Consider the following 27,293-nt stretch of genomic DNA (forward strand, 5'->3'; position numbering starts at 1 on the left):
TTGTTGAAGAATATTTTTGGATGCAGACAGAATGAGGAAAGTGCTTTCGTAGACTTCACGTCTTTCTGGATTCGATTTCGTAATTAATACGAGGTGTGTTCAAAAAGTATTGAACCTTTGGTTGTCAAAAATACATTTATTGATTTGGAAACCCGAAACACTAATCCCCTTCAAAGTAGTCTCCTTGGTAATGCACACACTTCTTCCAGCGCTCTCGCCATTGTTGGAAACACTTCTGAAACGCAGTTTTTGTAATGGTGAGCAATCGCGCTGTTGCACTCCGCATGATGTTTTCTCTTGACTTATTTCGGGTCCTTTTTAGTGGCATTTTCAGCTTGGGAAATAACCAAAAGTCACACGGAGCTATGTCAGGTGAGTAGGGAGTCTGACGACACACAGGAATGTTGTGTTTGGCGATGAAAACCTGAATCAAATTTCGCGGACAATCTCCTCATGCCCAAATTTCCATTAAAAATTGAATGTACCGATTCGATTGAGTGCTTTCTGCTTGGGTATCGCCAGGTTTTTGGCAAAATTTGATACAATATCGCTGCTCAAGTTTTTTTCAAAAACTAAAATCCGACGACCGCTCACTACACGTCTTCACTCATTGGCCGACTGCCAGCGACTGACGCGCTTTCTGCGGGCGGGAAAAGAATTAACGATTGCGCGTGAGTGTCCCCTCTACATCTGCATTGAAGAAAGTGTCCCACGCTTCATTGGTTTACGCGGGAAAAAATAAGGTTCAATACTCTTTGAACACATCCCGTAGTATCGTCTTTTCCGGGCAGCGTTGTCTTTAAGACAATTCTCAGTCACTCTCAGGGATCGTGAGGGCCGTTGAATATTATCTATAAAATACGAATTCCATTCGTGAGATTGAATACATTTAATATTTGCGAAGAATTTATTCACTGTAAAGGAGATGAAAAAAGGGAAGATTATCTTTCGCGGAACATTGTTGAACGTCTATTCAATGTTGTTCTTGATTCAGTCTTCGAAATACACCACATTTTTGGATCACAACTGCTTTCTTAGGTAGGCCATATTTGTAGCCCATAACTTCAATCTGTAATAGAGTAGAATTGAGTTAAACTATTAGTCACAAATCTTTGGTGTATGTTTGTATATATATATATATATATATATATATATATATACAGGGTTTTCATAAAGTCTGGACGGATTTAATTTGCTTATAATTTTAATAAAAATGCTCATAATGAAATCAAATAAAGTGCAAACGGTAGCGGAAGGATTAAATTTTTAGTTGGCAACACTGTTAGATAAGCGGCAACTCTGAACACGTTGAGAGAGGGAGAGGGAGGGCAAGGGTCAGTTTCTTATGTTCTGTGGTACGCAATGTGTTCTGTGGTACGCAGAGCTAAAATCACCAATTCTGGTGAGTCGAAATTTCACCAAAGAGCTCAAAAAGCCGGCACCGACTGAGAGTGCAATCCGAAAGTGGCATGCTAAGTTCTTGGAGACGGGAAGCATCCTGGACCGTCCTCGAAGTGGCAGGCCGCCAACATTCCAGCGCCGCCTACGCGAATGTGTGGACGTAAATGGCGCCCAGTTGGAGGTGTGGCGGTGAATGAACTGAGCTGGTGCAGATTATAGGTAAAAATTTAATCTTTCCGCTACCCTTTGCACTTTATTTGATTTCAATATGAACATTTTTATGTAAATTATAAGCGAATTAAATCCGTCCATACTTTATGAAAACCCTGTATATACGTGACATGTTCGGAAAGTAACCTCCGATTGGGTACTGTGCATGAAGTAGTAGGGGGCAGTGCTACCATCTTTGCACAGACGTGCGCGGTAAATCAGTTTGCATCCAGCCATGTTAGAGCGAAGGTTGTCTGATCACTAGTTCCACTTGTGTAGCGTCTCAAAATGTGTGCTGCAATAGAAAACCACTGCAAGTGCGAGCTGTTATACATTTTCTCAGGGCAAAACAATATACGGCAGCAGCTATTCATCAGGAGTTTTGTGCCGCGTATGAACCAAGTGTGATGAGTGAAGAAGTTGTTCGTGAATGGGTCCGTCCATTTAAAAGCGAACGCACAAACATTTATAACGAAGAAAGGAGTGGCAGGCCATCAGAGGTCACTGATGAACTCGTTTAGAAAATTGAGAAAAAGTTTGTAAAAATCAACGTTTCACAATCTCGGAACTTTCCGATGAATTTCCACAAATTTCCAGGGCTGTGTTATATGAGGAGCTGAAAGATGCGATCACAGACTAGCTCAAGGCACAGCCGGGAGATTTTTATGCGGATGGAATTTCTTAAGCTAGTGCAGATATATGATAAGTACTTGAATGTTAATGGAAACTGTGTTGGAAAATAGAACAAAGAAGTAGTTTTCAGATGTATATGGTAAATTCTTCTTATTTACTTTGGTATTTCTTTTTAAACCAATCAGAGGTTACTTTCCGAACGGCCCTCGTTTATACGGTGGGTGAAAAATAATTAGGTATTAAAAAACTGTTTTATATTCTGTACTATTGATTCTTATTTATGAGAAAAAACGTACATGCCATTCGTTAGAGAAGAAAAGGAAAGAATATGTTAAAACTCAACACAGGCACTTGTATTATTAACCAGCTTCCTCAAACGGCAATGGATACCATTAATACTTTTCTAAAGGAAGTCAATTGTAATGTTGGCAATAACCTCTTGAATACGTACCTACAATTCGTCTACTGTGAGAGGATTTGGACTTGTACACCTCCTCCTTTGCGTGGTTCCACAATCACGGAGTGAGATTTGGATTTCTTGTTGGGCAATCGTAAGGTCGAGCACAGCGATCTGAGCACGCTCATAAACAGATAAGCGGTCCGCTATGTATTTACATTGCACGTGCTGGAGCTGGATCCAGCACTCAACGATTGAACAAAGTGAAGCAGGCAGTGAAAAATCGTAATAAATACCTCGTATTATGGGCTTGTTTTCAACATAAAATCAATAATATAATTTCTAAAGTGGGTTCCTGTCACCACGGCATGGCGCGTCCTCAGGTTGCGGATCGAGGAGAAGACCTCTAGATATAGAGGTTAGTTGTGAATATACTGAATAAGCAGTCGCGGACAGACTGCCTGGGGGTTTAGGTAAGGCTAACAACCTCATCCTGTAAAAAAAAAAGACACTTGTTCAGAAACAATCACAAAAGCCTCAGACAAGAACTGATAACTTGGCACGACTTCAGCAAAAGAAAATGGACATGAAATTTGGAACATGAAATATTAGAAGTCTTTATAGGGCAGCCGCATTAAAACCCGTAACAAGTGAGTTAGAGAAATACAGGATGGACCTAGTAGGAGTTCAGGAAGTTAGGTGGGAAGAAAATGGATCTGTGAATTCCGGAAATTTTACGTTGTTTTACGGGGAAGGAAATAAAAATCACCAGTTAGAAACAGGGTTTTTCGTTCACAAACGAATATTACCAGCAATTAAACGGGTTGAATTTGTTACTGACAGACCTTCCTTTATTACTCTTAAGGGACAGTGGTGTGATATTATTGTTTTAAATGTACATGCCCCAACTGAAAATAAGAATGACGATATAAAAGACAGTTTTTACGAAGAAGTGGAACGGATATTTGACCAACTCCCGCCATACCACATGAAAATTCTATTAGGGGATTTCAATGCGAAGGTAGAACGAGAGGATATTTTCAAACCGACTATAGGGAACGAAAGTCTGCATAAGGAAAGTAATGACAACGGTGTTAGACTCGTGAACTTTGCAACACCCAAAAACCTAATCGTGAAGAGTACAAAATTCCCACATCGCGACGTTCATAAATACACTTGGACATCACCAGACGGAAAAACACATAATCAAATTGATCACGTTTTAGTAGATAGAAGAAGGCAATCTAGCATAATTGATGTCCGGTCGTTTAGAGGGGCTGATTGTAACACTGATCACTACCTGGTAGCAGCAGTAATACGAGAGAGATTATCGTTGAATAAAGGTAATATTCAATGTCCGAAAACAGAGAGATTCAATTTAAAGAAATTAGAAGAGAGCCAGGTAAGAGAATAATACCAGATTGAAGTTTCGAATAAATTCTCGGTTTTAGAAGATTCGGAGTGCACTAGTATTGGGGATACTTGGATTGAAATTAGAGATAGCATTAAAAGTTCAGCAAAAGAAAAATTAGGACACGCGGAAATACGTAGGAACAAACTATGGTTCGACCAGGAATGCATTAAACTAGCAGAGAAGAGAAAACAGGCAAAATCACGCTGGCTACAAGATCCGAATGAAATACAGGGTTCATTATGAAAGTAATGAGCATTGCTTTAGAAAAACTGTTTTATTGTTCCGATTGTTACCAATCTTTAAAATTCCTCAAAATACGCTCCTTCTGCATCGATACACTTCTGGAGACGTGTTTTCCACGCCTGGAAAGCATCTTTAAAGTCTTCGGCTGGAGTGGCTTTTAAAAACCTTGTAACATGGGCTTGAATGTTCTGCACGGAGTCCCAATGTTTTCCTTTGAGGAGTCTCTTCAAACGGGAAAAAAAAGTCACTAAAAGCCAGGTCAGGACTATAGCGGGTTGGGGGGCCACTGGGGTTCTGCTCTGGGCCAGGAAGTCGACGACGGTGAAGGCGGTGTGACTTGGTGCATTGTCGTGGTGGAGTTTCATTGAGTCTTTCATGTCACTTCGAACGCGGACGACCCTGCGTTTCAGTATCTTGAGCACTTCTAGATAAAATCCTGCGTTAACAGGTTGTCCCGGTGGCACAAACTCGAAATGGATGATTCCTCAAACGTCGAAGAAGACAATGAGCATGGTTTTGATTCGGGATTTGCTCATGCGCGACTTTTTGGGTGAGGATGAGGTGTGCCATTCCGCACTCTGCCTTTTGGATTCTGGATTGTATTCGAACATCCAGGATTCGTCTCCAGTTACGACCGAGTCTAAAAAGTCCGGATCACTTTCACACAATGCCAACAACTCCTTGCAGCGCAAAACTCAAAGTTCTTTTTGTTCGTTCGTCAACACCTTCGGCACAAGCTTCGCAAAGACCTTTCGCATTTGCAGGTCCTCGGTCACTATCCCATGTACCGCAAATGTTGACATGTTTAGGGTGTCCGCGATTTGTTGAATGCTCACACGCCGGTCTGAGCGCAACACTTCACGCACACGGTTAACGTTGTCGTCGGTCCTGGCCGTTGTTGGGCGTCCAGAACGGGGCTCGTCGACGACCTCCTCCCGACCCTCCTTGAACGACTTGTGCCATTTTCCGACCTGGGATCTTGACAAACACTCCTGCTTGTAGGCCTCTTTCAGCATCTGGTAAGTTTCCGTAGCATTCTTACCCAACTTGACGCAAAATTTTATGGCGTAGCGTTTTTCGAGTGAACCCCCCATCGCGCCGTGTTACAACTTGTAAAAACGTGCTTCAGGCGGATCGACATCCACACGCTGCCATTGCTCGCAGCAGACTGACTCCGGGCGCGTTTGGAAGGGCAGATCACCCACTACTTTTTCCGCGCCGGCAGCGCGCGTTGTGGTGGATTGTTAAGTCAGGGTAGCATCATGCTCATTACTTTCATAATGAACCCTGTAACTACACAAAATTTCTCAGATATCAGTCGGGAAACTTCCAAAACTTTTAGAACAAAGAAACGCGAATTTTTGAAAGCTAAAATTAAGGAACTTGAAGATAATAGTAAAAATAAAAATATTCGGGACATGTATAAGGGGATGAGCGAATTTAAGAAAGGCTATCAACCTCGTGCTTATATATTAAGGAAAGCTGACGGAACAGTTCTCACTGATACGGATGGAAAGATTTCTTTGACGATTTACTGAACACGCAGCCAAAAACTAATGTGCGTGGAGAAAAGGAGATACACGCCGCAGAACCGTATATTCCAGAACCCAACCGAATAGAAGTAGAAACCACTATAAAGAAATTAAAGAAACACAAATCTCCGGGTGTAGATGAAATTCCGGCTGAGTTAATTTTAGCTGGAGACGAAAAATTGTGGAACAAGATACACAAACTCATTCTGCTTATCTAGAACAAGGAAGAATTGCCACAAGAGTGGAAAGAATCAATCATTGTCCCAATTCACAAGAAAGGCGACAAAACTGACTGTAATAATTATCGAGGCATTTGTCTTCTGTCAACATCCTATAAAATCCTTTCAAATATTCTATTAGCAAGATTGACCCCATACGCAGATGAAATTATTGGAGATTATCAGTGCGGATTTAGACGAAATCGATCAACTATCGACCAAATATTTACCATTCGCCAAATACTCGAAAAGAAGTGGGAATACAATGCCCCTGTACATCAACTATTTATTGATTTTAGAAAGGCGTACGACTCGGTTTGGAGAGAAACATTATACAACGTTCTTACAGAACTTGGAATACCGAGAAAGCTAATTAGATTAATTAAGATATGTTTAAATGAATCCCAAAGTAAAGTCCGGGTAGGAAAATTTTTGTCCACGAGCTTTCACGTCGAAAATGGCCTGAAACAAGGAGATGCGTTGTCGCCATTATTATTTAACTTTGTGCTGGAATACGCTATAAGGAAAATCAAAAATAACAACCAGGGCCTAGAGTTGAACGGTATTCACCAGGTTATGGCATATGCTGATGACGTAAATTTAATAGGTGATGATAGGAGAACAATAGAAAGAAATGCAGAGATCTTATTAAACGCTTGCAGGGAAATGGGTTTAGAAGTAAATGCAGAGAAAACTAAATACATGGAAGTGCGTCGGGACCGTAATACGGCAATTATGGATGCGTTAAAATATGAAATAATTCTTTTGATAAAGTGGATACTTTCACATATTTAGGACCAGTATTAACAGACGAAAATCATATTCACGAAGAAATTAAATGTCGACCAAAAGCAGGGAATTCGTGTTACTATTCAATTCAAAATCTCTTGTCGTCGTGAATTCTGTCGAGGAATTTGAAGCTTAAAATATATAAAACGATAATCACGCCTGTTGTTCTGGATAGTTGCGAAACAGGGTCGCTTACTCTGAGGGAAGAACATAGACTGAAAGTATTCGAGAACAAGATCCTGAGACGAATATTCGGACCCAAAAGGAACGGGAATGGTTAATGGCGGACACTTCATAACGAGGAGCTAGAATGGAAGAAAGTAAAAACGCTTTCAAAGTCCTGACTGGAAGACCAATCTTAAAACGACCATTAGGAAGACTAGGCGCAGATGGGAGAACAATATTAAGATGGATCTCGCAGAGATAGGAATACAAAGTAGAAACTGGATCCAATTGGCTAAGGATAGAAGTCAGTGGAGAGCTTTTGTGAACGCGGCATTGAACCTCCGGGTTCCATAGGCCATAGAGTTAGTTAGAGGATTAAAAATACATGGCTATTTTTCACCCATCATGTATATATACCAGGGTACATCGCTAAAGATTTCATTTCATTTTAACATACCACTATCATCTATTCCTGCAGCATCTTATTCCCATCATTAGTCTTTCTTCTGCCACTTTTCCTCGTCTCTAATTTGTTAGTTTTTTTTTTTTTTTTAAATATTGTTTTAATCCAAGAAAGAGAAATAGTCTGTAGTTGCCTTTAATATTCTTTTTGATATTTTTATCACTTCCCTCTATGTTTTCTGATGGTATATTTTTTGTGTGAATTATCTGCTATAATTCGAGGAAAGCTTTCTTTTCTGGTAGCGACAAAACATAGCATAAAATAGTTCATATATATACAGGATACCAAAAAAAAAAAAAAAAAAAAAAACCGGGGGATACCAAAACATTATGAGAACGCGAGTTGTCAGTCCTATACTTTGTGGGCATACGGTTAGCGTACTAGAGGTCCTGAGTTCGATTCTTGCGTAGAATAACATTTTTATGTGTATTTTTGTAACCAAATAATAAATTCATATATTTTAACTTTGATAAAAATAATGTATTTGTCCATAATTTATTAACTTGCAAGAAAATACAAATTGCGACAAAAATTGTTTGTGTTTGTCGTAAATAGCCCTATGAACTCTTGTCTTAAATAACCCTAATAACACTATTACTAAGAACCACTTCATAAAGCTAGTTTGCAAAACAATTATCAAAATTTGTATAGAATGTAACATGAATAAAGTATTAATTGAAGTTAAAACGTATGGACTTATTATTTGGGGAAAAACAAAAGGAAAAAAAGCTTGCTTTGAGCGGGAGTCGAATTCAGGACCTCTGACTCCGCAGTCCACAACGCTAACTGTATGGCCACAGAGTACGGGACTGAGAATTCACATTTTCATAATGGTTTGGCACTCCCCCCTCCTTTTTTGTGTGGCGATTCAAGCGTCATCTGTGAAGGCACGATTTTCAATTCTGTATCAAATCACTGTCCCCTTTTCTGGAGAATTCAAGTGTACAATAAGAAATGGGAGTTCTCATTTAAAATTTTAAAGTTAGCCCCGTACCTTCAAAAAGGGGTGATAATAGGGGGTTGCGTTGATATTATTGGATAGCTTTTTCAAAACTATTTAACATAGGATTTTGTTTATTTTGCTAACCTGTATATTTCGCGAGATATTGGACTTTTCCCGCACCCTGTATATATATATACAGTGAAACCTGTTTTCAGCGGAATCGAGCGGGACCCGCAAAAATTTCCGTTAAAGTCAGGTTTCCGCTTAATAGAGGTAGACCTTTCCTTAAAAAAAATTGCTTATAACGGACATACTGAGAATATATATAGGTGTACGTAACTTGTTCACTTACAGTACTTCTTCCTTCTACGGATTAATACACAATAAACGTTTTGTTTATTTTTCCTAGTAGTCAAGCAGGATTTTCTGTATACATTGCTGCTTGGCTGCGGTATAGTTCAGGATACAGAAAAGCTTTCTCTGGAATTTTGATAGTCCTCTGAACTCTTTCCTACTTATTTTTACGCTTTGTTGCGTGAATTCCTATTTTTCAGAACCTTGTTTTATCAGTTTTCTCCTCATTTTTGTCGGCTGCCCCTAGTCGCTACACAAGCGGAATTGAAGTACGCTGACACAAAGAAGACTGACTACTGACATGCTCCGAAGGATCAGCCGAAACTTGTGGGGGTCAAATCCCAGTGAATATAAATAGTGGTTGACAAAGGTCAACATTATCCATAAAGATTTAAGAAAAGAATGAAGAATTTATCGCAGACAGTTTAATGTATATGTTAGCCCTCTCACATGATGTCTAAAAATATTTCTAATCCGTGTAGTCCAAACTCAGAATTTTCCGTTAAAGTTTTATTTTGCTTTCCGTTGTCCGCATAACACAGTTTCCGTTTAATGAAGGGCCTTTTACACGGTTTTTACTCCAAAATTCATGGGACCGTGAAATATTTCCGTTTAAGACAGTTTTCCGTTTAATAAAGGGTCCGTTGAAGGCAGGTTTTACTGTATATATATATATATATATATATATATATATATATATATATATATTGTTCTAAGCAGCGTTGGCTTGTCAACCAGAGAATACATCGACTGCTTAGTAGTAGTTTCTTCGACTTTATTTATATTTTTTTTCGTGCAATCAAATCATAACATACATTCAGATATTTTTCCTTATAACTGCTAGATATCTCAGTTAGTAACTTGTACGATGGCATGCAAATCTAGTAACAGTAAATAAAAATTCTCATTCTTTAAAACATTCAAAATACATGAAATCTGCATACGGTTTCGAGGAACCCGTCACCTCTTCTTCAGCGTACTTAAAGAAAAGTTGTTACTACATAACAGGCATGATGTGTGAAATTTTTTATTGTCCATCCTGTAAAATAAAATGATGGAGAAAGCTTGTAGTTCTAGTAGTAAGACTTCCTTCACTTGGTAATTTATGGGTAACGAAAAAATCTTTGGTATGTACTTCTGCGGAAGATCACAAATATGAAACACTCATTTCACGGTCGTGAATTGATTTCATATCTTTTGGATGTTTTATGATATGAGAATTTCTATTTACTGCTTGGACATATTGTTTAAATTATCAATTTGAAATCTTTAAGAGGCCAACTTATTTTTTTTTTACGGGAAAACATAATACTTAACCCTTTTAACATATTCTATTCCTTTGATGACTTTTCCAAATACAACATTTTTACCATCTAGTGAAGGCATTGGCTTGAAGATAATCTGAAACTGTGTGTTGTTTGTGTCCGGTCCTGTGTTTACCATGGATAAGATGCCTATAAAGAACAAAAAATTAGTTATTACATTCAGATTTTTTTGAAAGGTATATCATCACTCTTTCTCCTTTGTATTTCATTTTTTTTAAAGTATTCATCGTTATGCAATTCGATATATCTATATGAGGTGTTTCCTAAAAGGATCCAGCCTTATTTTTTCTGTATATATTTCATTTCAAATAGCAGTACAAATTTGCATTTTCGATCGTGCTAAAACTTTGAATAATTGTGGGCTGAAGTGAAATTGTAAAATATTTCTCGATCATACAACAACCGGAACGATCTCTGCATATCGGTTTGCGTTATGTACCGAACAATTGATGTCACAGTCCTTTAGATGTCTTGAACATTTTCAAAGTCGCCCTTCCGACGGTAACTTCAATTTTGGATAAATAAAATAGTCACAGGGGGATAAATCAGGCGAATAGAGAAAGTGGTTGAATACAAACACTTGCTTTCGGGTCAGAAATTCCTCTACAGTCACTATCAAGTGAAGGGGCGCATTGCCATGAAATAGGAACCAACTTCTTGATGTTGAGCGCTTGGGCTGCATGCGTCGAATCGTTTTCCATAGATGTTTTAAAACACATACAAAATTTTGCAGTTACGGTCCATTAGTGAGAAATTCATAGTGAATAATTCCTTTACTGTTATAAAAACTATAGCATTGTCTTCATTTTTCGACTTCTGCAAACGAACTTTTTTCCTTTTGGTAAAGGTGATGACTTTCATTTAACACTTAGGTTGGATCATAGCAACAACGGAATTTACGAGATTTCTATTTGCGAGCAATTTCAAGGATGTCTCTTGCATAATGCTACGATCAAGGTTTTGATTCTCAGACAACGAATGAAGCACAAACGAATGAAGATTTTTCTGGAATAAATCTTGCACTAAGATGTGACGAATTGTTTTCCAGCTTACACCCAACTCATCTGACAACAGTCTTACATTCACACAACGATCTTTTGTAACTCACTTTTATGATGAAATTTTCCTTACGCACTGAAATTGACGACCAGGTTTTAAGGACGACGGTTTTATTTCATCTTCAATTGATTCAACCTCACTTTTAAATCTGTCATACCATCTGAATATCGTGCACGAGACAAGTAATAATTCTCATACATTTGTCGGATCAATTCAACGATCTGGGTCAACTTTTGCGCAGTTTCAAACAATTTAATGTTCGCGCGCTGCTCCATGACGCTAACTTCCACTACTACTGACGTAATATGACGTCATAGTGTACGTCATGTTTGACGTGAAGCAATGCCGTATTGCTAGTTTACAGACATATTTCGTTGGCGTATAGTCATTTGTTATTAACATTTTTATTTTCCCTACAATAAAACCAGTCTCATTGTTTAATTGTCAGAAGCAAACTAAAAGTTGGTGATGATCGTTTAAAACAAAGATACTTAAAGAAAAAAAAACGTATTTACAGGAGAAAATACTGGACAATTTTTTCTAGTAACAGTTTCTAGGTGAAAATTCAGGAAATACTTAGAATAGGGGAGAAATGCGTAGCATTTTCCTTAAACAGGTATGTTAGATGGAGGTAATATCCATGCCTCAGTTTCTTTGATAAATGTGATTGCAAAATTAATTGAATGTGGATCGCAAATAATAAGAAACGTAATAAAGGATACTAGCAGGATGTGGATATTGTCCTACGTAAATAGTTTGGGTCAATTCATATGTATATTATGTATTATGAACAAAGAATTAATCTATCTAGAAGTAATAAATATTCATAATTGCATGTTATGTTGGGGTTGGACATTAATGCCAAAATTACCTTACCCTCAGTTAGAAAACTTAAGAATTGTACTTCAATTGCTAAGTATACAGCATATGTATAGGATACATATGTTCTTGATTTTTTTTTTCTTGGTTATTATAGAGAGAAAGCTTTCGTAATTATTACTGTCAAATTGCATTTTTAAAAGTGGCATCAAAACAGGAACTATTTTATGTTAGCCTTACCTCTAAACGGAGACAAATAACAATATTCGTATCCTCCCTCTGTTCAAAAATACGAGTGACTAGTGATGCATCACTCCCATTTCCGCACAGGGAGAAGCAAATTATACACGTGTTTTGTTGTGCGGGTTATTTCCAGCAGAAGTAGCAGAACACACATACACAGTTGAATTGGCACCACAATCACTGCGTATGCTTAAATGTAATATTTTCTATTACTTTATTAAACATACTCAATTGCAATGCTGTTAGATAATCTGTATTATACAGGGCTGTTATAAAGTCTTTTCTATAAAACAAATGCTTATAACTTTTTTTTTTTTTTTTTTTTTTTAATAATGATATTGCAGTGAAATCTTTATGGTGACTTACATTTTGGATCATTATCCATAGATACACCGCCACCATCATCGTCACACCTGCAGCTGGATTCCATTGACATCTATACATTCCTGCAGTCTCCGGCGAAATCCGTGAATGCTATTCCGTCTGGCGTCGTCCGAAATGTTATGAATCACTTCACTGGTTTTAGCTTTCAGGTCCTGCAAGTCCTTCGGTTTTTCCACATACACTTGTGTCTTAACGCGACCCCGTAACCAAAATTCACAGGGTGTAAATTCGGAGGACCTGGGGGGCCAAGCGGTGGGGCCTCCGCACCCAATCCACCTGCCAGGTATCTCACGGTCAAGGTAGTCAGTCCCTGACGTTTTATGCAAAATGTGTGTGTCGGGGGGGAAGGGGGGAGGGGAAGCGCTCCGTCTTGCTGGTAGTGGATGCGATCCTTGATTCCCAACCTAGCCAATTTGGGCATCAGGAAATTTGCAAGCATTTGAAAGTATGCCTCCCCTATCCCAGCGTTTTCATCGAAGAAGAGCGGACCTATGAGATGGTCCATTGATACGGCACAACACACATTTACTTTCGGGGATGTCTCTTTCGTGCGTTTCATGTTCATGAGGGTTTTCATTTCCTCAAACAACACGGTTGTGCCTGTTTACCCTCTCTGAAACATGGAAAGTTGCCACATCTGAGAACATGAGTAACTGCTGAAGTTCCCAGTCATCATCCAGTCGTTTCAGCATCAATTGACTGACAACTCCAGTCTTGTGTCTTGATCTTCTGTCAATTCATGCACAAATATAATCTTGTGATAGTGTTGAAAAAATCGCATAATTTAAAATGTATTTCACTGCGATATCATTATTTTTTTTAAAAAAAAGTTATAAACATTTGTTTTATAGCAAGGACTTTGTAACAGCCCTGTACTTTTGTCGTTTATAATAATACCATAGCTTTGTATGGTTGTTTCAGAGTAAAAATAACAATTAAAACAGTGCACTATTTTGCGGAGGAGTACAATTGTTGCTAGGTCAACAACAAATCAAAGTACTTAAGTTATACGTAGCTTTGTTTATCGTGATTTAGAGGTAATGCGGAACATAATAGAAAACTAGATCAAAGTTTAATTTACCTATACTGTCATGTTTCAATTCAAAATTTTCGTCTGGGAATGTTTCTCCATAAATAGAAGTTCCGCCAGCACCCAATTGACAGTACAAACCAGGTATAATACGATAGAATGGGCAATAGGTGTAGCCATTTACTTTCCTTAGGCAAATCTTACGGAAGTTTTTCGCTGTTTTTGGTACAATATCATCGTATAACTCTATTATCATTCTTCCAACTTCTCTTCCTTCTGCAGGAATGTATATATCCATGTAGCACCTGCCAATACAAGTAGACAATGGAGTAAGATGATCTAAAAACTTGCGAAAATATGCTTGCATTTATGCCCTAAAATATAACCTAGAAAACAAAGGCTTCTTTGCAGCTGCAGGAGTGGAGGCATTTCCCCCAAGTTTATATATATATATATATATATATATGTGTGTGTGTGTGTGTGTAATTTCATTGTTTACTAGGAACATCTTTGTTACTTTGAATTGATTGGGTGGACACAATGACTAAATTGTGTAGCATTTATCTCTACTGCTATGGTTCCCTAATTCGGTCCAGTATCATTACCACTACCACAACTAAAATGTTCATGACTGAGTTACATAACTAGATCCTCGCATTAGGGTAAATGTCTCGATTTAAAATTTTGTGCACTTTGGCACTGTATCAAGATCTTTGTCCAAGAGTGTAATTTTTTTCCCCTTAGTGTTCTAACTCTTAACTCGGTTCGATATACCGCGGATTCGGTTATAGTGCGGGAGAAAATGTGCCCCCAATAAGAAATGCTGTAGTTTTTTTTCTTTTAAATAAAAAGTTACTTTTTGAAAGTTAAGTTAAGAAATCACAAATTCTGCAAAAGGAATTTCTACAGTGGAGTTTTACCCTTAGACTAGCTTTCATTGCACTCCCTGCTTGATTATGATCCTTGCATATCAAATGATCTCGCAGCAGAAGAAACGAGACAGATTGATGTTTGTCACTTCTGTAATCACATTTCGATATATCGCGATAATGCTGTAACGTGGGGATAAAACATGTCCCTCAGCAATCGATTTATGTCGGGCTTCTCTATACATGCAAATTATCTCCTGATTACAAATAATTATCGAATATTTATTGATTAAAGCTTTAGGGTACTTAAGTACTAAGTACAGCAGACTTTTGTGCCTCGGAGAGCATGTAATCTCCGAAGTACAAAGGTAGGTCTACTGTACTTGTCTTCAGTTACTTACTTCTGCACTTTCCTACCAAGGATACATATAGAAAGGTAAGCAAGTCCAGAGACTAGTATATTACCATATACAGCATTTAAGATATTATTTTTAAAATCTTGTCTAAGAAGAATTCAGAGTTTATACTACATAGAATAGTGTATCCGCATAAGCTGCATGTTCAAGGGTTTTCGTTAGCCTCATCTAGACTGTTTAGTAATTTTAGTAAACTACGTAAAGATAAGGAAGAACACTAAGATTAGTATTTTCAAAGTGCTGTTACATGAACAAATAGTTACGTTTACTGTCGTATAGTGAAGTAAAGAAGAAAAAAGAAAAGAAAAATAGAATGCCTGTCAATTATGACGTTATAAACTACGGATCAGGTTTCTGGTCTGTTATTAGTTTATTTAATAGCAGAAGGAGTCTAGAAACAGTTATTAGTTTATTTAATAGAAGAAGGAATCTGGAAACAGTTACTAGTTTATTTAATAGCGAGAATCTGAAAACATAGTTTATTTCATAGCAGAAGGAGTCTGTAAACAGTTATTAGTTTATTTAATGGTAGAAGGTATCTGGGAAAGAGTTATTAGTTTATTTACTAGTAAGAGTCTGGCAACAGTTTATTTAATAGCAGAAGGAGTCTAGAAACAGTTATTAGTTTATTTAATAGAAAAAGAAATCTGGAAACAGTCACTATTATATTTAATAGCGGGAATCTAAAAACATAGTTTATTTAATAGCAGAAGGAGTCTGTAAACATTTATTAGTTTTAATAGGAGAAGGAATCTGGAAACAGTTATTAGTTTATTTAATGGGAGAAGGAATCGGGAAACAGTTATTAGTTTATTTAATAGCAGGAGTCTGAAAACAGTTTATTTAATAGCAGAAGGAGTCTGGAAACAGTTATTAGTTTATTTAATGGGGAAGAAATCTGGAAAGAGTTATTAGTTTATTTACTAGTAAGAGTCTGAAAACACAGTTTATTTAATAGCAGAAGGAGTCGAGAAACAGTTATTAGTTTATTTAATAGAAGGAGGAATCTGGAAACAGTTACTAGTTTATTTAATAGCGTGAGTCTGAAAACAGTTTATTTAATAGCAGAAGGAGTCTGTAAACAGTTATTAGTTTATTTAATAGAAGGAATCTGGAAACAGTTATTATTTTATTTAATGGGAGAAGGAATCTGGAAACAGTTATTAGTTTATTTAATGGGAGAAGGAATCTGGAAACAGTTATTAGTTTATTTACTAGTAAGAGTTTGAAAACATAGTTTATTTAATAGCAGAAGGAGTCTGTAAACAGTTATTAGTTTATTTAATAGAAAGAGTTTTAAAACATAGTTTAGTTAGTAGCAGAAGAAGTTTGGAAACAGTTATTAGTTTATTTAATAGCAAAAGGAGTCTGGAAACAGTATTTAGTTTACTTAATAACATTATAGAGTTACAATTTGGCTTGCTTCCTAAATTTTTGATGTTCTTCATTCTCTTTAAGATATTCAATAAAATTTTAGAAAAACTGAGGTGATAGTAGCAATAATCTGTAATTTTTATACATCTTTTGCACAGTAAACACTTTCTGTCATTTATCAAAAAAAAATAAATAAATAAATGAAACAAAAATAATAACATAAAAATACATAAAACAAAATAATTTTAAGAAAACTAAAACAAAAAGGCTCTTCGAACTAATTATTGGCATAGTCCGTAATTATTAATAGTATATTGGAGTCATCACTTTGATCGAGTTTTGTATACCAAAGCTCCTTTATATTTTTACTCTGTCCGTCCGGGAGAGAGAGAAAAAAAAACTCAGGAACTACATTGTGAATAGCTATTTTTTTTTTTTTTTTTTTTTTAAGCAAAAATGTAGCGGGTCAGAAGTTAGGAATCAAAGTCGGTGATGGTGATTATATTCAGATCGAAAGAGGTTGAAAATCAACCATTTCCGGATTTTATATTAATCAGTATAGAAATGGTATAGATAGCGAGAAGTGAACTCCTGCAATCGATTAAGCATACCAAGAGTACATTTCATCTGCATCCTTAAATCTCTACTAAAACCAGAAGTAGTAGAAATCCATTAGAACTCTAGGAGTCAATATTGATCTATATAGAGCAAAAACCTTAAGAGATAGTGACAAGCGTTTTTTTTTTTAAAAAAAAAAATCGTTTTAGCGCTCTAAGAATGGGTACGTACTATATTCTCTCCTGACCCTTTACTTACGGTTTCAGTAGTGAGAAGATATAAACCAAATTCTTTCACATGGTGTACACATGACACTTCTAACTGTTTATTATTATACACCCTACTCATAATCATTAGTTTTTATTGTTTTGCCAGTTAAATATTACTGTGCTATTACTATTAATTATATACAGTATATATATATATAAGCATCTTGGCATGTACTGTATTCTGTATTCCACTCCAAATCAACCGTCACTTCTCTTAGCACGCACGCAAATCACTTTTTTTTCCGTCGTTGTAGAAATTTTCTTCCTTTCCTTATACTTTAAATTTATTACTATTTTAGTTTTTTAATAAAAAAAAATATTATGAAAATCTCGTATGCTATCCAAAATTTAGAAAAATCTACAACGTCAAGAATTTTAGTACGAAAGGAACGGCGTAATTGTGCGGAAAACAAAAAAAGTGTGCTCTGTTTACCAAGTACGATCTGGTCTGCGTTTCGGTTCCTCTTGTCTCCAGATTATTGGATACTTTGCACTGTTTTCCATATTGCTGACTATCTCCTTCCATCTCTTCCTGAGCTCTTCGTTACTATATACAGGTTCCTGAAAAATAATGTCTTCATTTACTTAATTCCTTTACAGTTTTATGATCTACTTTCATACTTCGTTGGTTGCAAAACCATGTTTCGCTTACTTTGAGGGAAGAACATAGCCTGAAAGTATTGGAAAATAAAATCCTGGGGTTAATATTCGGATCCAAGAGGGACGGGAATGGCGGAAACTTCGTAACGAAGAATTGCATAGTTTATGTCGTTTACATAACACTGTAAGGAGCATTCAGTAAATTGCCGTAGGCATTGACTCAGGAGGCTCAGGTTGACAAGTCATATAGTCAGAATGGAAGAAAGAAGAAATGTTTTTCCAAATTTTAACTTGAAACGTAATCGGAGGAATACTTTTAGGAAATAGCCTCTATACTAATGTATTCAGTGTATGGGGAGAAGTAGACACTATACCAGTGTATTCAGTGTATGTGGAGAAATAGCCTCTTTCCCAATATATTTGAAGAATTAGCCTTTATACCAGTGTATTCAATGTGTGTGGAGAAATAGCTTCTATACCAGTGTATTCAGTGTAGCTTCCTTTGCGTCCAATACATTTCTTCTTTATGTTATTTTTCGTTTGTATCTTTTCTTGCCTGACAACCCTCGTACTTTTAAGTTTCTAAAATATGTACTACCAGGTTTGCTATTCTGAAGCCCTTTAAAAATATTTTCACCGTATTTCCCTAGATTAATAATATAACTATTGCATGTAGAAAAATCAGTATTTATTAATTGCTTATCATATTGAAGATAAAAATTACTCAAACTTATTACATACTATTTATACGTGTGTTAAGATAAGTCAATTGAAAAAAAAAAAACTTTGAGTTTTACGTCCCACAGTTATGCCGGTTAGCTAAAGGAGACGGTGATTATGAGAAATGAATGAAATGGTGGAATGAAGATAGTGGGAGGAAACGGGAGAACCCCGAGAAAACCCACGAGCACGGTGTTTGTCCACCACAAAGTTCACACGGCGCGGGCTGGAATTGAACCAGGGACATAAGTCAATTGCATATGAGTGAAATGTCAATAGTTTGTTTTTGGGCAATATGTCTATACTATACAATCTTAAAATATTAAATGGTTTATGATATTTTGTTCTTTATTACAAGTATCTTTATGTATCAGTTTCCTTCCTGATCACTTTTCCTTAACTTCGAATCTCGGAGGAAAAAGCAAGAATATAGCTGAGTTTTGTCCGTTTTCTCCCAAAGCACGCCATATGTTAATTATTCCATGAGGTCAGTTGGTCCTCAATAGAGCAAACACCGTAATTTATTAGTCACTATTTGCATGTTCGCCCAAGCGTCTTCATCAAATGGGAAAGGAAAAGTAGGAGGAAAAGAAAAATCATAGAACGGAGACAAATGAGAAGCTCTACAATCGAAAAATCTTCATCAGATGGGGAGGGAAAAAGTAGGAAAAAAGGAAAAATATAGAACAAATACAGAGCTGATCAGTAGTACAGTGTAAAGCGCTTGAAAACATGATCGGGATGGACTTTGGAGCAGTAACAGCTGGGTTGCCGTATTATTATAAGTAAATTCAGAAATCGTTAATCTCTTGTAACAAATTTTAATGTGAATGATTTCACACACTTTAACTACTCGATTCAAATTATGTATGTGTATGATTTACTTACCCTGGTTTCGATTCGCTTCATAATGTCTAGATTATCCTTGGTTAGTCTAATGAGTCTAGTTTGCCGTACTTCATTCTTAGCAGTGGTTAAATCGGGTATTTCGCCCATTGAAGCTGGATTTAAGGGACCCTATAAAATAATGTGCATATATTAAAAAATACAGAGAAAATATCGTCGAATGAGAACTAGAGAAACGTAACTCCATTTTCGTAGGTTTACAGGAAAAAAGTTTTTTTTTTTTTTTTTTTTTTTTTTCAAACAAATGTTTAAATAAGATGGTAAACACATGATTGCATAGCAGACAATTCATGACAAAGTCAGACTTAATAACACTCAAATGACACCGAGTAGGGCTTTCAGAATTACGTTCATAATCCAAGCAACCAAAAATCCTATTCTTGGAGTTACGTTTCTCTGGTTCTCATACGACGATATATTTTCTTAATTACATTAACAAGAAAATGTATTTTGTTTGAAAGCATGTAAATTACAATCGACATATCATCAATGCATTAATTGGATCTAGTAAAGGAAATTTTATAAAGGAGAGGATAAAGGTAACTACTGGTATTAGAATACGACTCTTTTTATTGGATCAAAAGATCCAACATATTTCAATCAAAAATTTTGTTGTAGACCTTATATCTGGAGAACTACATACAGTGTAGCCAAACCCAAACTACTACTCAACTCAGTATGATGTGCTTATTCCGTAGAAGATAAGAAAACTCGATTTAGAGACCGTTAAAAAAATTTGTGGCCCCTGTTGGATCATTGGCTCAAAAGATCCAATATATTTCAATCCAAAATTTTCTTGTAGGCCTTATCTCTGGAGAACTACATATAGTATAGTCAAATCGAAACTATCCCTTAACTCAGTATGATGTGCTTATTCCGGAGAAAATACGATAACTCGATTTAGGGGCCATTCAAAAATTTTGTGGCCCCTGATTCAAAAAATAATTATTGGCCAAGATCGCAATCTTTTGATTCATCTTTTTTTATCATTCCTAAAATTCTTGTACTACAATATATAAAATAATTCCATTTTATATCACCGTGTAAGTTTCAAGATTTTGAAAAAGGGAATATGGTTCCCTAGTTTCCTTCTTCTTTGCGTATATATTTACATATATGTAAACTTTGTCGTGGAATTCTTTTGTACAAATTTTCCAATTATCAAAGAGCAAATAGTGACATCGTGTTTTATTCATGAGTTGTTCTGGAATTAGGTTCTATACAAGGCCACGGTGGCTCAGTGAAGAGCGCTCACCTCTGGTGCATAGGCTTCATGGTTCGATCCCAGCTCGCGTCAAATAAACTTCGGTGCATGGGTTTCCGAGGTTCTTCCATTTCTTCTTATTTTCCGAGGTTCTCGCAGACGAAACGGATGAGATGAAACGTATTCTTGAGACGCTGAATCGATTGTAGAAAAGCACTTGTCAATATCTCTTACCGTTGTTCTCTGATATCGATTGACAGACAGACGGACCGCAACTTAATTTGCAGAGCATAATTGGGAAGTCTAATAAAAACGTCATAATTTCTTCGTTCTAGAATAGGAAAGTAAGAGTAGTTTAGATATTCTCTTTGTTAAAGGCTAGAATAAGAAAATAATGATAGTTCAGATACTCTCTTAAGTCATGTAAGCAGTACGTCTGAATTGTGAATTACAATACTTACCCTTGATCGGAGAACCACATTTAATCGCTTAATTATATCTCTGTTTTGTGCTTCTAACACCGCAGCTTGTCGTAGTACTAGATATATTCTTTTCGTGCTGGTCTCAGCAGGTGGAATTGCATGCGGTGCTGTACTGTCAACTGCGGGTTTTACATTTTTTAACTGAAAACATAAAATCATATATAATATCTAGATAAATAAGTGAGAAAATTAAAATGTAAATGTAGATGAAACAGAATGAAATAAAGTATGTTTAGTTGCCTGGTACGACGGATCAGAAAGACTATGGCCGATTAGATTAGAAACGTTCAACTGACCGACGCTATTATTTAGTTCGACCTTGAACGTTATGATTTGTCTTAAAATAGAGAATAGCACTGGAATTTGGAAGTTAATTAATTTTTTATCATCACGTTAATCGACATGTTTGATGTCATCTTAGATGATATAATAATAATAATAATAATAATAATAATAATAATAATAATAATAATAATAATAATAATAACAACAACAACAACAACAACAACAACAACAACAACAACAACAACAACAACAACAACAACAACAACAACAACAACAACAACAACAACAACAACAACAACTACTACTACTACTACTACTACTACTACTACTACTACTACTACTACTACTACTACTACTACTACTACTACTACTACTACTACTACTACTACTACTACTACTACTACTACTACTACTACTACTACTACTACTACTACTACTACTACTACTACTACTACTACTACTACTACTACTACTACTACTACTACTACTACTACTACTACTACTACTACTACTACTACTACTACTACTACTACTACTACTACTACTACTACTACTACGACGACGACGACGACGACGACGACGACGTCAGAGTGTGATATACGGTAATATTGGTATATAAGTATAAATGAATAATAATCTATAACTAAATTAATAATGAAATGACATAATAAAATGCATGACAATAACGGTATGCATAGATTACATACTGGCTCAACACGAAATCAGGAAATACGTTACATTTCTATTGAACATTTAAAATATTCCTGTAAAGAATAAAAGAACGTTGCAACCAGTGCCGTGCCGGGGGGGGGGGGAGCAGCGAGAGGGTCGATGGCTTTTGGCACCGAAGTAAGGGGGCGAAAAATTCGGGAGGAAAAATGAAACGATATATATAAAATGGAAGGAAAAAATAATAAAAACTGCTCAAAATCAAGGAAAAGCAGGATTTATTTCTGAATTTTTTTTTACGCTTCGCGCCAACCATGGTGGCGCTCCGCGCCTGGTCTCGCCCCGGGCGCTGATTTTCCACGGCTTGGCATTAGTTATAACTAACCAGTTGCACAAATTACTTTTCAATCTATCTGTATGTTTATTTTTTAGTGTTGCGGGCAACTTGTTATACGGTTTTATTCCAAATGTCTCATAACTATTTAACGATTTGGACAGTCGTTGATATGGGCACATTTATGAGTTTATCACTTCTAGTAGTGTACAATTGGATATCTTGTCTGAGTTGTAAATTTTGATGATTATTTTTTATATAGAGAAGTACCATGTAGATGTATAGATTGATTATTGTCATAATTTCAAGACTGATAATCAAAGGTCTGCAATGAGCTAATTTGTCTGCGTTTGAAATAATTCTGATGGCCTTTTTCAGTATTATAAGAATGTTATTCACATGACAATTGTTGCCCCAGAATAACATAGCGTACAAAATTATACTCCGAAGAAAGCAGAATAAGCTGATTTCACATAGTTATCAGGAACACAATTTTTAGATGCATTAACAGATATATATCAGGGTTTCTATTGGTCAGGGAAGTCAGGGGAAAAGATTGGAAATCAGGGAAAGTGAATGAAATTTTATAAATTGTCTGTATAGAATAGATGTTCTTATATATAAATATTCACCGTTATTTATTATTTATGTGTCAGCGTCATCCGACACCTGTCATGGAAGCCATGGAATTTCCTGCCAAAGGTGAGGGAAATAGATTTCTCCAGATCAGTAGGAACCCTATCTATTACCCTTGAGAGTCTACCAGAAATATAATTTATATGCTGTTCCCATGATAACCTGTTGTCAATATTCATAATTCCTTTGTACATTTTTATAAAACATTTTTGAATATGACATGTATACAAAAGCTGACGTGCAGCCGAATCGGACAGTCAGGTCAATTATTTCTCAATAATAAATCTTGCCTATTTTTCTGTAAAACCCCAGCAAAAATGCTCTTCAGTTTTCTATATTGAAGAAAAACTTCAGTATAACTAGGTATGCTAACTGTAGCTTTATTCTTCTTGGGATTTTACTAATTTTTGACACACAGAAAACTGACTAATAACCTTTATGAACACACGAAATCTTTTTGGAGTAAATCTGAATCAAATCAGAAGCTAATCTTGTGGCCCCGCATAGCGTGGTTGCTAATGCTCTCACTTTCGGTGCGAGCGGTCCTGGGTTCGATTCCCGGTGGGGGGCACTCGGTTGAAAAAGAGTAAAAAGCTTTTTCAGGACAGCCATCCTGAATGAGGTTTTTCTGGGTTTTCCTCATTTGCACTAGGCAAATGCCGGGGTGGTATTTAACTTATAGGTCCCAGGCCGCTTCCTTCCTTCCTTCCCCAACCTTCTTCCTTCCCTTTCCCCAGATAGTGTGATCACCGAGGGACGACATCCCTCATACGTGACGGGCTGAATGGCCATAAATGTCGAAAGCCCAGAAATCTAAATCCTAAAAATTCTAGAAACTAATCTTGTCATTTTCGTTTCCTTTAAACAACAAATTGTCTTTTTGTAACTTTTACTTCACTTATAAGATCACTTGCATCCTAATCCAGTCTCAGTTTTTCATTCCATCAGCTTACAGAATGTAATCATAGAATGTTGAATTAAATACTAAACTGGCATTCTATGAGATACCAATGTCACGTGCGTTCTGCTTAAACCTTTTAAACTGGTTTGGTTGTTCTTACGATTGTTTGATGCTAATTCAAATTTTATTTTGTGCAATAGCGTTGACAAAACTAAAACTTTGCTGTGCAAAGTTAGAAATACAATACTTACTCGTTTCTTGTATGCCTCGAGGGCACGTTTCTCAAATTGGTTCATGTTAACCTTGTCGTTTCTTTTATAACGTTGCAAAAAGTTGCGAGATTTTCAGATGATCTTTGGAAAATAAAGTAAAAAACAAAAATTAACACTTTCTACCATTTATAGCTTTACTTAACTTTATATATATATATATATAAAGTATAATATAAAATATAATATAAATTCAGGAGGGTCACTAGAAAAGTTTCGAGACATGCAGCTCTGGGTACACATAATTTTGTTTCAGCTATTACCAATACATGAAGCACTTGTGGGACTAGATTTCAAGCACTTCACCTAACTGTTCTTTGTAGGCATTCACAGCATCTTCAGGGGGTGGAAAACTGATGGGCACGAAGTTTCTCCTTCAACACAGGGAACAGAAAAAAGTCACACGGTACCAGATCGCGGTTGCAGGGAGATGCGATAAAAGTTTAACAGGGTTATGGCCAATGAAATCAATTGTGTGATTGGCAGAATGGGCTGAAGCATTGTTATAGTTCAGCAGGGTTCTTGGTTGTCTGAACGCTTCAGGTAGACAAACACTTGTGTATCACTTGACAGTAATAGTGCGTTGATCTTCTAGAGTAACCGTAGCCACATATCCACTTTTGCAAAAAAAAAAAAAAAAAAAAAAAAAAAAAAAAAAAAAAAAAAAAAAAAAAAAGACATCATTTTTTTCTCTACATTCCATGGCCTATTGACTTTCATTAGTGGTGCTTCACCAGAAAACACCCAAACAGATCACTGATGCTTTGTCTCTGGGTCAAACTGATAGATCCAGTTTTTATCGTCCTTCATAATGTCTGGAAACTCTTCTAAAGTCCCCACTTTGAAGTTTCTGAAGCATGTCTTGACACCATTCCGCTCTTGTGTGCTTTTGATTTTCAGTCAAGTTGTGTGGTAACTACCGAGAAAAAACTTTTCTTCTAACACGCAATGTTTATGCAGGATGATTGAAATACTCGGAGCACTAACCCCAAAGGCACACTCGATGTCACTGAATGCCACTCGCTGATTATCCCTAATCATCTGCTGCACGCCATTAATGTTTTTCTGTCACTGCTGTTGATGGCCTTCCACGCACCCCTCGTCTTCTAATGAGGTCTGGCCCCGTTTAAATTCTGAAATTCAACGAAATACTGTTGCACGCGATGATGATGCACTCTCCCCAAAGGCTAGTGTCAGCCTTTCCAGGGACTCTTGATTCATTTAAACCACATTTAAAGTCATACGAAATCATGGCTTGCAAATTCCTTCTTTCTAACTTCATGAGTGTGGTCCAAATGGTGGTAACTCCGGCCGCTTAGTAACACCACTCACCACGTCATATGGCATGACCGTAAGAGACTCGGCGAATTCATCCCAAAGGAGGAATGCTTCTTATGCAAGCAAAATTTTATTTCTGTAGTGTCCCATTTGGCTGTATCTCAAAACTTTCGTAGTCACTCCTCAGTATATTTTACTCAATATATATTTTATGTACATATATATTTCGCTCAATAGTTCTCACTTGAGCAAACATTTTGAAAGTGAAGATAATTTTCCTTTATATGATAGGCAGGTAAGCAGTGAATATCGAGATTATTAGATTTAAGAGGAATCCATATTTAATGGGGTCACATGTGGATAAAGAATATCAATAACAGTAACTTTTGTGTATAATATTCAAGTGTGTCTTTTTTTATGTTTTCACTTTTCCAAAATTTTTGCTTGCGAGAATGGTTGTAAAATAAATAAGTAAAACTGTTCTAAAATGTCCTTAACTCATGGATATTATAAGTAAGTGTATACAAACACTGCAAACATTAGAATCAATGTTATATGACATGCTGTAATCCTAAGTATTTAATAATTACACTCTGATCTTTTCAGATCTTTCAGAATGTTGAAACATTTAAAAAAGAAATCAATTAAATATAGAACACATGCAGGAATTTGTAATAATTTTGCTAATAATTTTATTTATATTTTGTTGTAATTGGCTTATAAAATCAGTGTTTAGTAAAATAGTTCCTGTGAGTGTTTCCAAGAAACACTTCAAATCGACTATGAGTCATTTGTTTAGTCATCTATATCTTGACACAGACAATTCCAGGTAAACAACGTAACGTTCCATATAATGATATGCAAAATTAATATTATTGTGTACTACAATGTGTAATCAAACAAAATATTTAATTGAATTTTTAAATGTGTATAAAATAGGCAATGTATGAAGTGGAGGCAGTTTGAATATTCTTTAGGATTCCTAATCCAATGGAAAATTTAGAGTGCCTTGATTTCTACAATACAAATGACCGGCTATGACTTCTAGAACTAGGAAGACTCAGAAAGAATGTGCAAGAATGTTGACATGACGGAAAGATTATATAAATACTACTGGATTCTCTTCCAGGTATTGGAAGTTCTATTTTGACGTCGAAACTCTGCGAGTCAGTTTATTCATTATTAGTTTTTCTACTCTGTCATTCTGTCCATCAGAGGTTCTGATTTTCACCAGTCTTTAAGTCATACCAGTCCATACCATGCTCTGTGATTATTTAATTATTCAGCATCAGATCATTAAGTTCTTATTCTAAATTATTTCTGTGTTATCGAATTTTATCTTTGAATTTCTACTCCCATGTTTCTAATCACTTCTGAGCTACGTTTTTCTACTCCCCCAAGACTTGCATTAATTTAAATTACTTCTTGGAGGAACTGGGTGGATGTTAAGGCCATTCAGTAATGTCATGTATGAGAATTGTTTGGGGTTCGCAACCCAGACAAAAAATCTCCTTTCGACATGCCCCCGGAAGTTTCTGCCTTTTACGTCACAAAACCGGTCACGTGTAAGGTATATTGCGAACCTATTTTAAGGTGTTAGCATGGTGGAGGCGCCGGGTACAATGTTTTACAGAATTGTCGTACAGGTGACACTAATAATAATAATAAAAAAACATACACTGGTAGTAATTCATTTTGAAACAATCCCGTACATATTCGGACGAACGAAATTCGCACCAAGTTAATGCGTGTTTATAACAATATACTGATCTTAGTTTGCAAGTCTCAGGATATTGTCCACCATAGTTTAAAAGTCGTATGACTTCACGACGATTATATATTGTGTGTGTCAACCAGTTGTCTGTGTCTTCAATGCCAGGACGACGAGAGCCAACTAACGC

General features: G+C 36.3%; 2 protein-coding genes across 3 annotated transcripts in view; one reads left to right on the top strand and one right to left on the bottom strand.

Moving 5' to 3' along the window:
• The window catches only part of LOC145664377 (uncharacterized), a gene marked incomplete at its 3' end in the record, with an annotated part of 102,035 nt that overhangs the window by 34,550 nt on the left and 40,192 nt on the right, over positions 1-27,293 (top strand).
• The window catches only part of LOC145664371 (peptidyl-prolyl cis-trans isomerase E-like), a 31,118-nt gene continuing 4,718 nt past the window's right edge, over positions 894-27,293 (bottom strand). The window contains exons 2-8 of the mRNA XM_081731019.1: positions 24,097-24,198; positions 21,000-21,161; positions 19,317-19,445; positions 17,542-17,669; positions 13,674-13,927; positions 10,080-10,216; positions 894-1,069 (exon numbers count right to left, since the gene is read on the bottom strand). Coding sequence (XP_081587145.1) covers positions 974-1,069; positions 10,080-10,216; positions 13,674-13,927; positions 17,542-17,669; positions 19,317-19,445; positions 21,000-21,161; positions 24,097-24,141 — 951 coding nt within the window. The 5' untranslated portion in view covers positions 24,142-24,198 and the 3' untranslated portion in view covers positions 894-973. The remainder of the gene's footprint in view (positions 1,070-10,079; positions 10,217-13,673; positions 13,928-17,541; positions 17,670-19,316; positions 19,446-20,999; positions 21,162-24,096; positions 24,199-27,293) is intronic.

This window comes from Thermobia domestica, chromosome 1, assembly GCF_964235325.1.
Source record: "Thermobia domestica chromosome 1, izTheDome1.hap1.1, whole genome shotgun sequence".
In the NCBI taxonomy this organism is placed as follows: Eukaryota; Metazoa; Arthropoda; class Insecta; order Zygentoma; family Lepismatidae; genus Thermobia; species Thermobia domestica.